General features: G+C 42.5%; 2 protein-coding genes across 7 annotated transcripts in view; one reads left to right on the top strand and one right to left on the bottom strand.

The window, feature by feature from the left end:
* Window positions 1-13,630, bottom strand: part of LOC140187344 (uncharacterized) — a 184,558-nt gene that overhangs the window by 86,297 nt on the left and 84,631 nt on the right. The window lies entirely within an intron of this gene.
* Window positions 1-13,630, top strand: part of LOC140187342 (uncharacterized) — a 452,977-nt gene that overhangs the window by 425,138 nt on the left and 14,209 nt on the right. For all 4 annotated transcript variants that reach the window (XM_072242544.1, XM_072242543.1, XM_072242546.1 and 1 more), the window contains exons 22-23: window positions 1,201-1,363; window positions 7,437-7,519. In XM_072242544.1, the coding sequence (XP_072098645.1) occupies window positions 1,201-1,363; window positions 7,437-7,519 (246 nt within the window). The remainder of the gene's footprint in view (window positions 1-1,200; window positions 1,364-7,436; window positions 7,520-13,630) is intronic.

Raw genomic sequence — 13,630 nt, 5'->3', positions numbered from 1 at the left:
ACTTCTCTGAAGATAACTTTAACATTGTGCCTCTGAGGGCTGGTGTCTGAATAGTGACCCTAATTTAGTGAATTAATTGTTATCTATTGGTGTTTGATGTGTTTTAATTACATTCGCTTTAGTTATTAAAATCTGAATAATTTTAAGTGCTACTGACTATCAGAGAAGTGTTTTGTAGTATTTGGTAGCAGCCAACAACTATCGGGGAATTTTGAAGACTGAACCCAAAGAATTTTAGCATTGAACTTTCTTTGCTTTTCTTGGATACCTGTAAGGTGTGGAGGGTCAGTTCATCCAGACCTCCATATCCAAGAAAAATTCGTATGGGTGGGTGTTGGAGATGGTGTGTCTGGAGTATAGACTTGGGTCCACAACAGTCTGGCCTATTTAAATGGGCAATATAAATAGATTCATTCAGCTTTACATTTATGCCATGTGCTTAAACTTAGAACTCTCAGTAATTACCGATTATTTTTATTGATAATTGAAGAACTAATTAAATTATATTGAACAAATGCAGAAATCTAGCTGATTTGTTCATGTATTTCCATATATTATCTGAACATGGGACTTAAGATCATTTTAAAATAAAGTTCAGGCTGAGGTAAGATACTGCAGATGCTGGAATATGAAGCTAAAAGTAAACTACTGGAGTAACTATCAGTCCAGATGAAAGATTTCAACCCAATGCGTCAACTGTCATTTTGCCACCACAGATGCTGTCTGATCTACTGAGGTCTTCCAGTAGTTTGGTCTTGTTTAAGTTTGTTTACCTCTGTGCTTAAGTTTATCTGGTTTGTGTTGCTTTATTAGTTTTATGAACAAAATTCTTGTCTATGTATCATGGTGATGAAAGTGATAATAGAGGGGTTTAAGTCAGCGAATGTTTTCAGTGTTTAATAGATTGTTCTCACACCAGTGATTCTAGAGCTAATTAGATTTGACACTGGAACAGATTTCCTTGAAGTGTTCTGGTATTGGTGAGTGACCCAAGCTGCTTGGACACTTGAGTACTAAGATGAAGGCTGTGAAAGTAGGAAACTAGTATACTTGGAGAAATAACAGTGCCAGAATTAGAACCTGTGATAAGCAGTCTGGAAGCTCAAGTTGCTATCCTTGGGTTTGAACAAAGTTTGTTATTTAGGATGTAATTTCACTAAAAATCAGTCACACCTGCAATAAATACATTTATTTCTGCAGGATAAAAAATATGCTACAGATAAGTACAAGGACATCTACACAGAGCTAAGTATTGTGAAGGCTAAATCAGAGCGTGACATAAACCGACTGAAAGAGCAGCTGCAGCTGGCACAGGAAGCTCTGGGAGAACAACCCATGGATGAAACTGAGCACAGCAGATATGGTACAGCAAACTGAAAAATTGAAACTAATTGCTTATATACTTTTGCTAATTTTAAACAAGTTCAAGTATTGTTCTGGCAAAGAGCCATCTCTTTATGTGTTCTTTATACACTAAGTGATCCTGGAATCAACTTCCAGGAAAAACAGTTGAGGCCAAGACTCATTTTAGAGTAAATTTAATATTGTAGAGGGAGAACCAAATTTTGGTTTGGAATCTCCATACTGGAATATGTATTACATGTAACTTTATTTTAAGTGAAGCTTCCTCAAAGATTTCACTTTTTGACGACATAATTCATTTTTGTTTCAAATGCTACGAATTGGAAAGCCCCACATGATCACAATTTATACTAATTAATCAATTTCAGAAATGTATGTTGGTTCTCAGTAATTGGACTCAAAGAGTTCAAAGAGAAAATAGTACAGTCCTTCATATTATCAATTATTATCCTGTGACGTCTCGGAAAGGGCATTGCACTCAGTGGCCACTTTATTAGATATAGGAGTGTACCTAATAAAGTGGCTACAAGAATGGAACCCGGTGTAGTCTTCTGCTGCTGTAGCCCACCCACTTCAAGGTTTGACCTGTTGTGTGTTTGGAGATGTTCTTCTGCATACCACATGGTTATTTGAGTTCAGTTACCTTCCTGTCAGCTTGAATCAATCTGCCTATTTTCTGGCTATTCTCCAGGCTCTCTTATTAATACAGCTTTCTCAGCAACAGAACTTCCACTCACTGGATTTTTTTTTTGGATTTTTTTTTTGTACCATTCTCTGTAACTGCTAGTCTGCTGTGCATGAAAATCCCAGATCAGCATTTTCTGAGATATTCAAACCACCCTTCCGAGTACCAACAACATTCCACAGCCAAAGTCATTTGGATCCCACTTTTCTCCATTCTGATGTTTAGTCTAAACAACAACTGAATCTCTTGACCATATCTGTATGCCTTGTGCATTGAGCTGATTAAGTATTTGCATTAATGAGCAAGTACACAGGTGTACTGAATGCATGTTACACTCTAATAACCTGAGATACTCACTCTAGAGATAAGGTTAATATTTGGCTGGGCTTTTGCCTTCTTGAGTAAAAGGTGTAAACATTAGATAATACATCTTGAAAAGAGGAATTTCATTGCATGTTTGCTGATGAAAACTATATGATGAAAGACATTCTAATTTTAATACCTTTTCAGTGTACTCAGTTCTCACATAGAATCACACTGGTGAAAAAGAACCTGATGTTTCTTAATTTCTAAAATGTTTTTGAGATATTTTTCTAAACTGTAGCTAAGGAGAAAGCGCAAACACGAAATCTGCAGATGCTGGAATCTCAAGCAACACACATAAAAGTTGCTGGTGAACGCAGCAGGCCAGGCAGCATCTCTAGGAAGAGGTACAGTCAATGTTTCGGGCCGAGACCCTTCGTCAGGACTAAGTAAGAAATTTGAAAGTGGGAGGGGAGGGGGAGATCCGAAATGATAGGAGAAGACAGGAGGGGGAGGGATGGAGCCAAGAGCTGGACAGTTGATTGGCAAAAGGGATATGAGAGGATCATGGGACAGGAGGCCTAGGGAGAAAGAAAAGGGGGAGGAGGGAAAGCCCAGAGGATGGGCAAGGGGTATAGTGAGAGGGACAGAGGGAGAAAAAGGAGAGAGAGAAAAAGAAAGTGTGTATATAAATAAATAAATAATGGGTGGGGTACGACGGGGAGGTGGGGCTTTAGCGGAAGTCTGAGAAGTCAATGTTCATGCCATCAGGTTGGAGGCTACCCAGACGGAATATAAGGTGTTGTTCCTCCAACCTGAGTGTGGCTTCATCTTTACAGTAGAGGAGGCCGTGGATAGACATATCAGAATGGGAATGGGATGTGGAATTAAAATGTGTGGCCACTGGGAGATCCTGCTTTCTCTGGCAGACAGAGCGTAGGTGTTCAGCAAAACGATCTCCCAGTGTGCGCCGGGTCTCGACAATATATAGAAGGCCATATCGGGAGCACCGGACGCAGTATATCACCCCAGCTGACTCACAGGTGAAGGGTTGCCTCACCTGGAAGGATTGTCAGGGGCCCTGAATGGTAGTGAGGGAGGAGGTGTAAGGGCATGTGTAGCACTTGTTCCACTTACAAGGATAAGTGCCAGGAGGGAGATCGGTGGGGAGGGATGGGGGGACGAATGGACAAGGGAGTCACGTAGGGAGCGATCTCTGCAGAAAGCGGGGTGGGGGAGGGAAAGATGTGCTTAGTGGTGGAATCCCGTTGGAGGTGGCAGAAGTTACAGAGAATTATATGTTGGACCTGGAGGCTGGTGGGGTGGTAGATGAGGACAGAAACAGGTGAATTGATTATGGGGAGCAAGGACATGGCAGACCAATTGAATAATTACTTTGGTTCTGTCTTCACTAAGGAGGACTTAAATAATCTTCCGGAAATAGTAGGGGACAGAGGGTCTAGTGAGATGGAGGAACTGAGGGAAATACATGTTAGTAGGGAAGTGGTGTTAGGTAAATTGAAGGGATTAAAGGCAGATAAATCCTCAGGGCCAGATGGTCTGCTTAAGGAAGTAGCCCAAGAAATAGTGGATGCATTAGTGATAATTTTTCAAAACTCGTTAGATTCTGGACTAGTTCCTGAGGATTGGAGGGTGGCTAATGTAACTCCACTTTTTAAAAAAGGATGGAGAGTGAAACCAGGGAATTATAGGCTGGTTAGCCTAACATCGGTGGTGGGGAAACTGCTAGAGTCAGTCATCAAAGATGTGATAACAGCACATTTGGAAAGCGGTGAAATCATCGGACAAAGTCAGCAAGGATTTGTGAAAGGAAAATCATGTCTGACGAATCTCACAGAATTTTTTGAGGATGTAACTAGTAGAGTGAATAGGGGAGAACCAGTGAATGTCGTATATTTGGATTTTCAAAAGGCTTTTGACAAGGTCCCACACAGGAGATTAGTGTGCAAACTTAAAGCACACGGTATTGGGGGTAAGGTATTGATGTTGATAGAGAATTGGTTGGCAGACAGGAAGCAAAGAGTGGGAATAAACGGGACCTTTTCAGAATGGCAGGCAGTGACTAGTGGGGTACCGCAAGGCTCAGTGCTGGGACCCCAGTTGTTTACAATATATATTAATGACTTGGATGAGGGAATTAAATGCAGCATCTCCAAGTTTGCGGATGACATGAAGTTGGGCGGCAGTGTTAGCTGTGAGGAGGATGCTAAGAGGATGCAGGGTGACTTGGATAGGTTAGGTGAGTGGGCAAATTCATGGCAGATGCAATTTAATGTGGATAAATGTGAAGTTATCCACTTTGGTGGCAAAAACAGGAAAACAGATTATTATCTGAATGGTGGCCGATTAGGAAAAGGGGAGGTGCAACGAGACCTGGGTGTCATTATACACCAGTCATTGAAAGTGGGCATGCAGGTACAGCAGGCGGTGAAAAAGGCGAATGGTATGCTGGCATTCATAGCAAGAGGATTCGGGTACAGGAGCAGGGAGGTACTACTGCAGTTGTACAAGGCCTTGATGAGACCACACCTGGAGTATTGTGTGCAGTTTTGGTCCCCTAATCTGAGGAAAGACATCCTTGCCATAGAGGGAGTACAAAGAAGGTTCACCAGATTGATTCCTGGGATGGCAGGACTTTCATATGAAGAAAGACTGGATGAACTGGGCTTGTACTCGTTGGAATTTAGAAGATTGAGGGGGAATCTGATTGAAACATATAAGATCCTAAAGGGATTGGACAGGCTAGATGCAGGAAGATTGTTCCCGATGTTGGGGAAGTCCAGAATGAGGGGCCACAGTTTGAGGATAAAGGGGAAGCCTTTTAGGACTGAGATTAGGAAAAACTTCTTCAGACAGAGAGTGGTGAATCTGTGGAATTCTCTGCCACAGGAAACAGTTGAGGCCAGTTCATTGGCTATATTTAAGAGGGAGTTAGATATGGCCCTTGTGGCTACGGGGGTCAGGGGGTATGGAGGGAAGGCTGGGGCGGGGTTCTGAGTTGGATGATCAGCCATGATCATACTGAATGGCGGTGCAGGCTCGAAGGGCCGAATGGCCTACTCCTGCACCTATTTTCTATGTTTCTATGACAAGGGGAACCCTATTCCTAGTGGCGTGGCGGGAGGATGGAGTGAGAACAGATGTGTGTGAAATGGGGGAGATGCGTTTGAGAGTGGAGTTGATGGTGGAGGAAGGGAAGCCCCTTTCTTTAAATAAGGACATCTCCTTCGTCCTGGAATGAAAAGCCTCATCCTGAGAGCAGATGTGGCGGAGATGGAGGAATTGTGAGAAGGGGATGGCATTCTTGCAAGAGACAGGGTGAGAAAAGGAATAGTCCAGATAGCTGTGAGAGTCAGTAGGCTTATAGTAGACATCAGTAGATAAGCTGTCTCCAGCGATAGAGACAGAAAGATCTAGAAAGGGGAGGGAGGTGCGGAAATGGACCAGGTAAACTTGAGGGCAGAGTGAAGGTTGGAGGCAAAGTTAATGAAGTCAACGAGCTCAGCATGCGTGCAGGTAGCAGCGGCAATGCAGTCGTCGATGTAGCGAAGGAAAAGTGGGGGACAGATACCAGAATAGGTTTGGAACATAGATTGTTCCACAAAGCCAACAAAAAGGCAGGCATAGCTGGGTTCCATATGGGTGCCCATGGCTACACCTTTAGTTTGGAGGAAGTGGGAGGATCCAAAGGAGAAATTATTAAGAGTAAGGACTAATTCCGCTAGACGGAGCAGAGTGGTGGTAGAGGGGAACTGGTTAGATCTGGAATCCAAAAAGAAGTGGAGAGCTTTGAGACCTTCCTGAAGGGGGATGGAAGTATATAGGGACTGGACATCCATGGTGAAAATAAAGTGGCAGGGGCTGGGGAACTTAAAATCATTGAAAAGCTTCAGAGCGTGAGAAGTGTCACAAGCATAGGTAGGAAGGCATTGAACAGTCCTTCCGGGTGAGGCAACACTTCACCTGTGAGTTGGCTGGGGTGATATACTGCGTCTATATATTGGGGAGACCCGACGCAGACTGGGAGATCGTTTCGCTGAACACCTACACTCTGTCCGCCACAGAAAGCAGGATCTCCACTGCAACAGGATCGCCACAGAAAGCAAAATCTCCATTTTAATTCCACGTCCCATTCCCATTCTGGTATGTCTATCCACGGCCTCCTCTACTGTAAAGATGAAGCCACACTCAGGTTGGAGGAACAACACCTTATATTCTGTCTGGGTAGCCTCCAACCTGGAGTGGTGGGTCTGTGGGGTTCTCTGCCACAGGAAACGGTTGAGGCCGGTTCATTGGCTGTGTTTGGGAGGGAGTTGGATGTGGCCCTTGTGGCTGGGGGGATCGGGGGGTATGGGGGGAGGGCAGGTGCAGGGTTCTGGGTTGGATGGTCAGCCATGGTTGTGCTGGGTGGCAGTGCAGGCTTGAGGGGCCGAATGGCCTACTCCTGCACCTATTTTCTATGTTTAACCTGATGGCATGAACATTGACTTCTCAGACTTCCGCTAATGCCCCACCTCCCCCTCGTACCCTATCCGTTATTTATATATTTATATACACACTTTCTTTTTCTCTCTCTCCTTTTTCTCCATCTGTCCCTCTCACTATACCCCTTGCCAATCCTCTGGGCTTTCCCCCCTCCCCCTTTTCTTTCTCTCTAGGCCTCCTGTCCCATGATCCTCTCATATCCCTTTTGCCAATCAACTGTCCAGCTCTTGGCTCCATCCCTCCCCCTCCTGTCTTCTCCTATCATTTCGGATCTCCCCCTCCCCCTCCCACTTTAAAATCTCTTATTAGCTCTTCTTTCGGTTAGTCCTGACGAAGGGTCTCGGCCTGAAACATCGACTGTACCTCTTCCTAGAGATGCTGCCTGGCCTGCTGCGTTCACCAGCAACTTTTATGTGTGTTGCTCAGGAGAAAGTATAGCTTTCATTGTGGAATCACTTTAAAACACATTTGCCAAATAGACATTTTGAAGTATGTAAGTAGTTTTGAACTTCTGTCTGAAGTTGTCTTTGAGAAAACAGGATCCTAGTTTTGAAATTTGAAGTAGATATTTTTTTCTCAGATATAATGAAATCAAAGAGCAATCCCGATATCCTGAAGATGGCAGCAGCAGCAAAACGAGCAGATCGAGCTCTGAGATCGAAGGTAATCTTTTATTTCCACATCTTTAATGGTAGTTTGCTCCAATATAGATTAGCCTAAAGGAAAATTGCTAATTTTGTGTGCTTAAGTACATATGCTAATATTGCCATAGGCAATCAAACATTCTTTAATTTTTCAACATTATAAACCACCTTGTGGTCCAGTCACGTACATGTAAACTTTTATGCACCTCCGAAGATTTAACCAAGGCTCTCAGGTACCACTATGCAGATGAGCTGTTGAGGTGAAAAGGAGACTTTTATATCTTAGTTTTTAATGTTTAAATTTAAGTCATTGTCCATCACACAGTGGTTAATTTTAAACCACGGGACTGACAGGTATCTCCAAAGTCCCTTTTATTTATATTATCCGATTTTTTTAAAATCCAAAGCTGACTTGCAGCCACTGTACATGGTAATAGAAGGAAACTAGATTTTTTTTGGTAGCTGCTGACAATTTTGATATATTCTATTAAATGATTCGTTTCGAGGAATGAGCACATGAAAAATTTTGGGTTATTTCATCAAGATTGTTTCAACTCACCTGTAAGGATTATCTGTGAAATGGAATTATCTGACAAATTCAAAATCTAACTGAAGTCTGAATACATTGTATTCTTAAATGCAAGAGATTCTGCAGATGCATCGAATCCAGACTAACACACAAAATGCTGGAGGAACTCAGCAAGTCAGGCAGCAATTATGGAGAGGAATAAACAGTGGACGTTTTGAGCCAAGGCATTCCATCAGTCTTGGCGTGAAACTTCGACTGTTTATCCCTTTCCATGGGCACTGCCTGACCTGAGTTCCTCCAGCATTTTGTATGTGATACTTAGTAATCTGTGCACTTTCCAAGTTCAGACCGTAACAGGACAATCAAGCCCTCTGATTTAATATATGGAAGGATTTTTTAAAAAAAAGGGTGTTGAAATTAGCATTTTCGCTTATGATTAAGGACTAGTGAAAGACACGAATCCACATTCCATTAGTGCGTCCCATCAGCGACCATTATAATGCATTGCATATGTGTGGACATCAGGTGAGGAATTAGATCTAACTGATCCTTTTCACTCATCGTAAACTAACCTGCTGGCACACCTAGTAAGTAGCAACCATCACATAAAAGTGATCACTTAGGCAATGTCCCATTAAACTACAGATATACTGGGAACAGGATATCCACAGGATTACTTTTCCCCTTTGAGTGAAAAGGGAAGAAAACTGAGCTATGGTTAGGTACACTGCTCTAGTCTTTTTCATGATACATAAACTTATAAGAAGGTTTTTAGTTCATGCATACATAAGAATCTAAACACTTGTTTAAATGCATTACTTGATTTAGTACATAGTTGATAAATATCTCATTTTTGAGACCTGCGTCATTGAACTGATAAGTGACGTGTTGTCACATTTTAAGGTGATTTACCAAGTTAGTTTGTATAATTAATTTTTATTCCGTAAAATGCACTCATCAGATTAAATTGTCCCATGCAAAGCTGATTTCTGAAACTGATAGAACATAGCATAGTACAGGTCCTTCAGCCCACAATGTTGTGCCACCTTTTAATCTACTTCAAGATCAATCTAACTCTTCCGTCCCACATAGCCCTCCATTTTTCTTTCATCTGTGTGCCCCTTTAAGAATTTCTTAATGTCCCTGAGGTATCTGCATCTACCACCACCCTTACACTTACAACTCTTTGTGTAAAACAAAACAAAACTACATCTGATATTCCCACCACACTTTCCACCAATCACTTTAAAAGCATGCCCTCTCATATTAGCAATTATGCCCTGGGAAAAAGATGCTGGCTGTCCACTCTGTCTATGCCTCTTATCATCTTGCACATCTCTATCACGTTGCATCTCATCCTCCTTCATTCCAAAGAAAAAAGTGCTGGCTTAGAGTCACAGGACTTTTCAGCACAGAAACAGGCCCTTTGGCCCATCTAGCGCATGCTGAGCTGTTACCTGCACCTGGACCCTCCCATCCATGTACAGTATGTATCCAACTGTCTCTTAAGTGTTAAAATCAAACCTGAATCCACCACTTCTGTCAGCAGCTCATTCCACAGCCTCACCTACCTCTGAGTGAAGAAGTTCCTCCCCATGTTCCCCTTAAACATGTCACCTTTCACCCTTAACCCATGACCCATGGTCTAGCCTCACCCAAAGGTTTTGCGTAATCTTACTCACCGAGCCCTTCTCATTTCTCTTTTTAGGCCTAGTTTGTACAACCTGTAAAACAGGACAGGTTACATCTGAACCCAGGGGGACCAGTATCCTCATGAACAGGTTTGCCTGAGCTGTGTGGGAAGGTTTACACTAATTTAGCAGTGTGCTGGGAACCTAAGTGATAGGGCTGACGATGGGGTAGTTGATAAACAAGGTTTGTGTGTACTGAGACTGCTAGCAAGGACAGGCTGATGATAGGGCAAAATTGCAGTCAGTGGGATAAGTTCAAATGTAAAAGGGGGGCAAAATCAAAGTGTGATGAATACAGGACTGAAGGTGTTATATTTGAATACACACAGTATACAGAATAAGGTAGATGAACTTGCAGCACAGATAGAGATCGGCAAGTATGATGTTGTGGGGATCACTGAGTCATGGCTGTGAACTTAACATTCAAGGATACATGTTGTATAGAAAAGACAGACAGATAGACAGATGGCTCTGGTAAAAAGGTGAAATCAAATTCTTGGAAAGACGTGACACAGGATTGAAAGGTGTAGGATTCTTGTGGGTAGAGCTAAGAAACTGCAAGGCAAACAAAAACATGATGGGAGTTATATAGAGGCCTCTGAACAGTAGCAAGGATGTGGACTACAAATTACAACAGGAGATGGAAAAACATGTCAAAAGGCAATGTTATGATAGTCATGGAGGATTTCAATTCTCAGGTAGATTGGGAAAATTAGGTTGGTGCTGGATCCCAAGAGATGAAATTTGTAGAATGCTATTTAGTAGCTTTTCAGAACCGTTCATGGTTGAGCCCACTTGGAGATCAGCTGTTCTGGATTTGGTGTTCTGCAATGAACCAGAATTGATTAGAGAGCTTTAAGGTAAAAGAACCCTTAAAGAGAAGTGATCATAATATGATGGAAATTCACCCTGAAATTTGAGAGAGAGAAGCATAAGTCAGATTTATCAGTATTACGGTGGAATACAGAGACATGAGAGAAGAGCTGGCCAAGTTGATTGGATGGGGACACTAGCAGGGATGATAGAAGAGCAGTAATGGCTAGAATTTCTGGGAGCAATTTGAAATGTATAGGATAGATACATCGCAAAGAAGAACAACTATTCGAAAGGCAGGATGATGCAACCATGGCTAACAAGGGAAGTCAAAGCTAACGTAAAAGCCAAAGAGAGCGTAAGATAAGACCATAAGATATAGGAGCAGAAGTAGGCCATTCAACCCATCGAGTCTGCTCTGCCATTCAATCATGGGCTGATCTAATTCTTCCAGTCATGCCATCCCCTGCCTTCTCCCCGTACCCTTTGATGCCCTGGGCTAATCAAGAACCTATCTGTCTCTGCTTTAAATACATCCAATGACTTGGCCTCCACAGTCTCTCATGGCAACAAATTCCATAGATTTACCACTCTCTGACTAAAGTAGTTTCTCCGCATCTCTGTTCTAAATGGACATCCTTCAATCCCGAAGTCGTCCCTCTTGTCCTAGACTCCCCTACCATGGGAAATAACTTTGCCATATCTAATCTGTTCAGCCCTTTTAACATTCAGAATGTTTCTATGAGATCTCTTCCACCACCCCCCCCAACCCCATTCTCCTGAACACCAGGGAATACAGCCCAAGAGCTGCCAGAGGTTCCTCATATGGGAACCCGTTCATTGCTGTAATCATTCTCGTGAATCTTCTCTGAACCCTCTCCAATGTCAATACATCCTTTTTAAAAGGAGGAGCCCAAAACTGCACACAATACTCCAAGGGTGGTCTCACGAGTGCCTTATAGAGCCTCAACATCACATCCCTGCTCTTATATTCGATACATCTAGAAATGAATGCCAACATTGCATTCATCGCCTTCACCACTGACTCAGTCTGGAGGTTAACCTTTAGGGTATCCTGCACAAGGACTCCCAAGTTCCTTTGCATCTCTGCATTTTGAATTCTCTCCCCATCTAAATAATAGTCTGCCCATTTATTTCTTCCATCAAAGGTGCATGACCATACACTTTTCAACATTGTATTTCATGTGCCAGTTCATTGCCCATTTCCCTAAACTATCTAAGTTTCTCTGCAGGCTCTCTGTTTTCTCAATACTACCTGCTCCTCCACCTATCTTTGTATCATCGACAAACTTAGCCACAAATCCATTAATCCCATGGTCCAAATCATTGACATACATTGCAAAAAGCAGTGGTCCCAACATCAACCCCTGTGGAGCTCCACTGGTAACTGGTAACCGGCAACCAGCCAGAATAGGATCCATTTATTCCCACTCTGTTTTCTACCGATTAGCCAATGCTGCACCCATGCTGGTAACTTCCCTGTAATTCCATGGGTCTTATCCTCATGTGCAGCACCTTGTCAAAGGCCTTCTGAAAATCCAAGTACAGCACATCTACTGCATCTCCTTTGTCTACCCTGCTTGTAATTTCCTCAAAAAAATTTCAGTAGGTTTGTCAAGCAGGATTTTCCTTTCAGGAACAATGCTGGCTTTGGCCTATCTTGTCATGTGCCTCCAGGTACTCCGTAATCTCATCCCTAACAATCAATTCCAATAATTTCCTAACCACTGATGTCAAGCTAACATGTCTATAGTTTCCTTTCTGCTGCCTGTCACCCTTCTTAAATAGCAGAGTAACATTTGCAATTTTCCAGTCATGCAGTACACTGCCAGAATCTTTCGATTCCTGAAAGATCATTGTTAATGCCTCCGCAATCTCTCCGGCTACTTCCTTCAGAACCCGAGGGTGCATTCCATCAGGACCAGGAGATTTATCCACCCTCAGACCATTAAGCTTCTTGAGCACCTTCTCAGTCGTAATTTTCATATAATAGAGCAAAAATTAGTGGGAACTTAGAGGATTGTGAAGCTTTTAAGAAAAAACAACAGAAGGCAATTAAAATGGTCATAAAGAGGGAAAATATGGATAGTAAGGTAAGCTAACCAATAATATTAAAGAGGATACCAGAGGTTTCTTCTGATATGTAGAGAGTAAAAGAGAGACAAGAGTAGATAATAGACAGCTGGAAAATGATGCTGGAGAGGTAGTAATGGGAGAACAAGAAATGTCAGACAAATTGAGTGAATATTTTGCATCAGTCTTCATTGTGGAAGACGCTAGCACTATAGCTGAAGTTCAAGAATGTGAGGGGCAGATGAGAGTAAAGTTGCCATTACTCGGGAGAGGTGCTTGGGAATCTGAAAGGTCTGAAGGTGGATAAATACTTCTGAAAGAGGTGGCTGAAAAGATTGTGGAGTAATGATTTTTCAAGGATCATTAGATTCTGGAATGGTTCCGGAGGACTGGGAAATTGCAAATGTCACTCCACTTTTTAAGAGTGGATGGAGGGAAATGCTAAAATAGGCTGAGGTTGGCATGGTTTCCTAAAGGAAAAATCTTGCCTGAAAATTCTGTTGGAATTCTTTGAAGAACTAACCAGCAGGATAGACAAAGGAGAATCGGTAGATGTTGCGTACTTAGACTTACGGAATGCTTTTGACCAGGTGCCACACATGAGGCTGCTTAACAGAGTTAGAGCCAATAATATTAAAGGTAGGATACTAGCATGAATAGAGCATTTGCTGATTATCGGGAGGCAAAGAGTAGGAATAAAGGAAGTCTTTTCTAGTTGGCTGTCAGTGACCAGTGGTGTTTCACAGGGGTTTGTGTTGGGACCACTTCTTTTTACATTATATGTCAATGATTTGGATGACAGAATTTCTAGCTTTGTGGCCAAGTTTGCGGATGTTTCAAAGATGGGTGGAGGGACAAGTGGTGTTGAGGAAACAGAGAGGCTGCAGAAAGATTGGGAGAATGAGCAAAGAAATGGCAGATGGAATACAGTGTCAGGGTGTCTATGGTCATGCACTTTGGCAGGAGAAATAAAAGCATAGACTATTTTCTAGATGGAGAGAAA

The sequence above is a fragment of the Mobula birostris genome, chromosome 24 (genome assembly GCF_030028105.1).
Source record: "Mobula birostris isolate sMobBir1 chromosome 24, sMobBir1.hap1, whole genome shotgun sequence".
Classification (NCBI taxonomy): domain Eukaryota; kingdom Metazoa; phylum Chordata; class Chondrichthyes; order Myliobatiformes; family Myliobatidae; genus Mobula; species Mobula birostris.
Note: the sequence above shows the minus strand (reverse complement) of the source record. Positions and strands in the feature narration are given on the sequence as shown.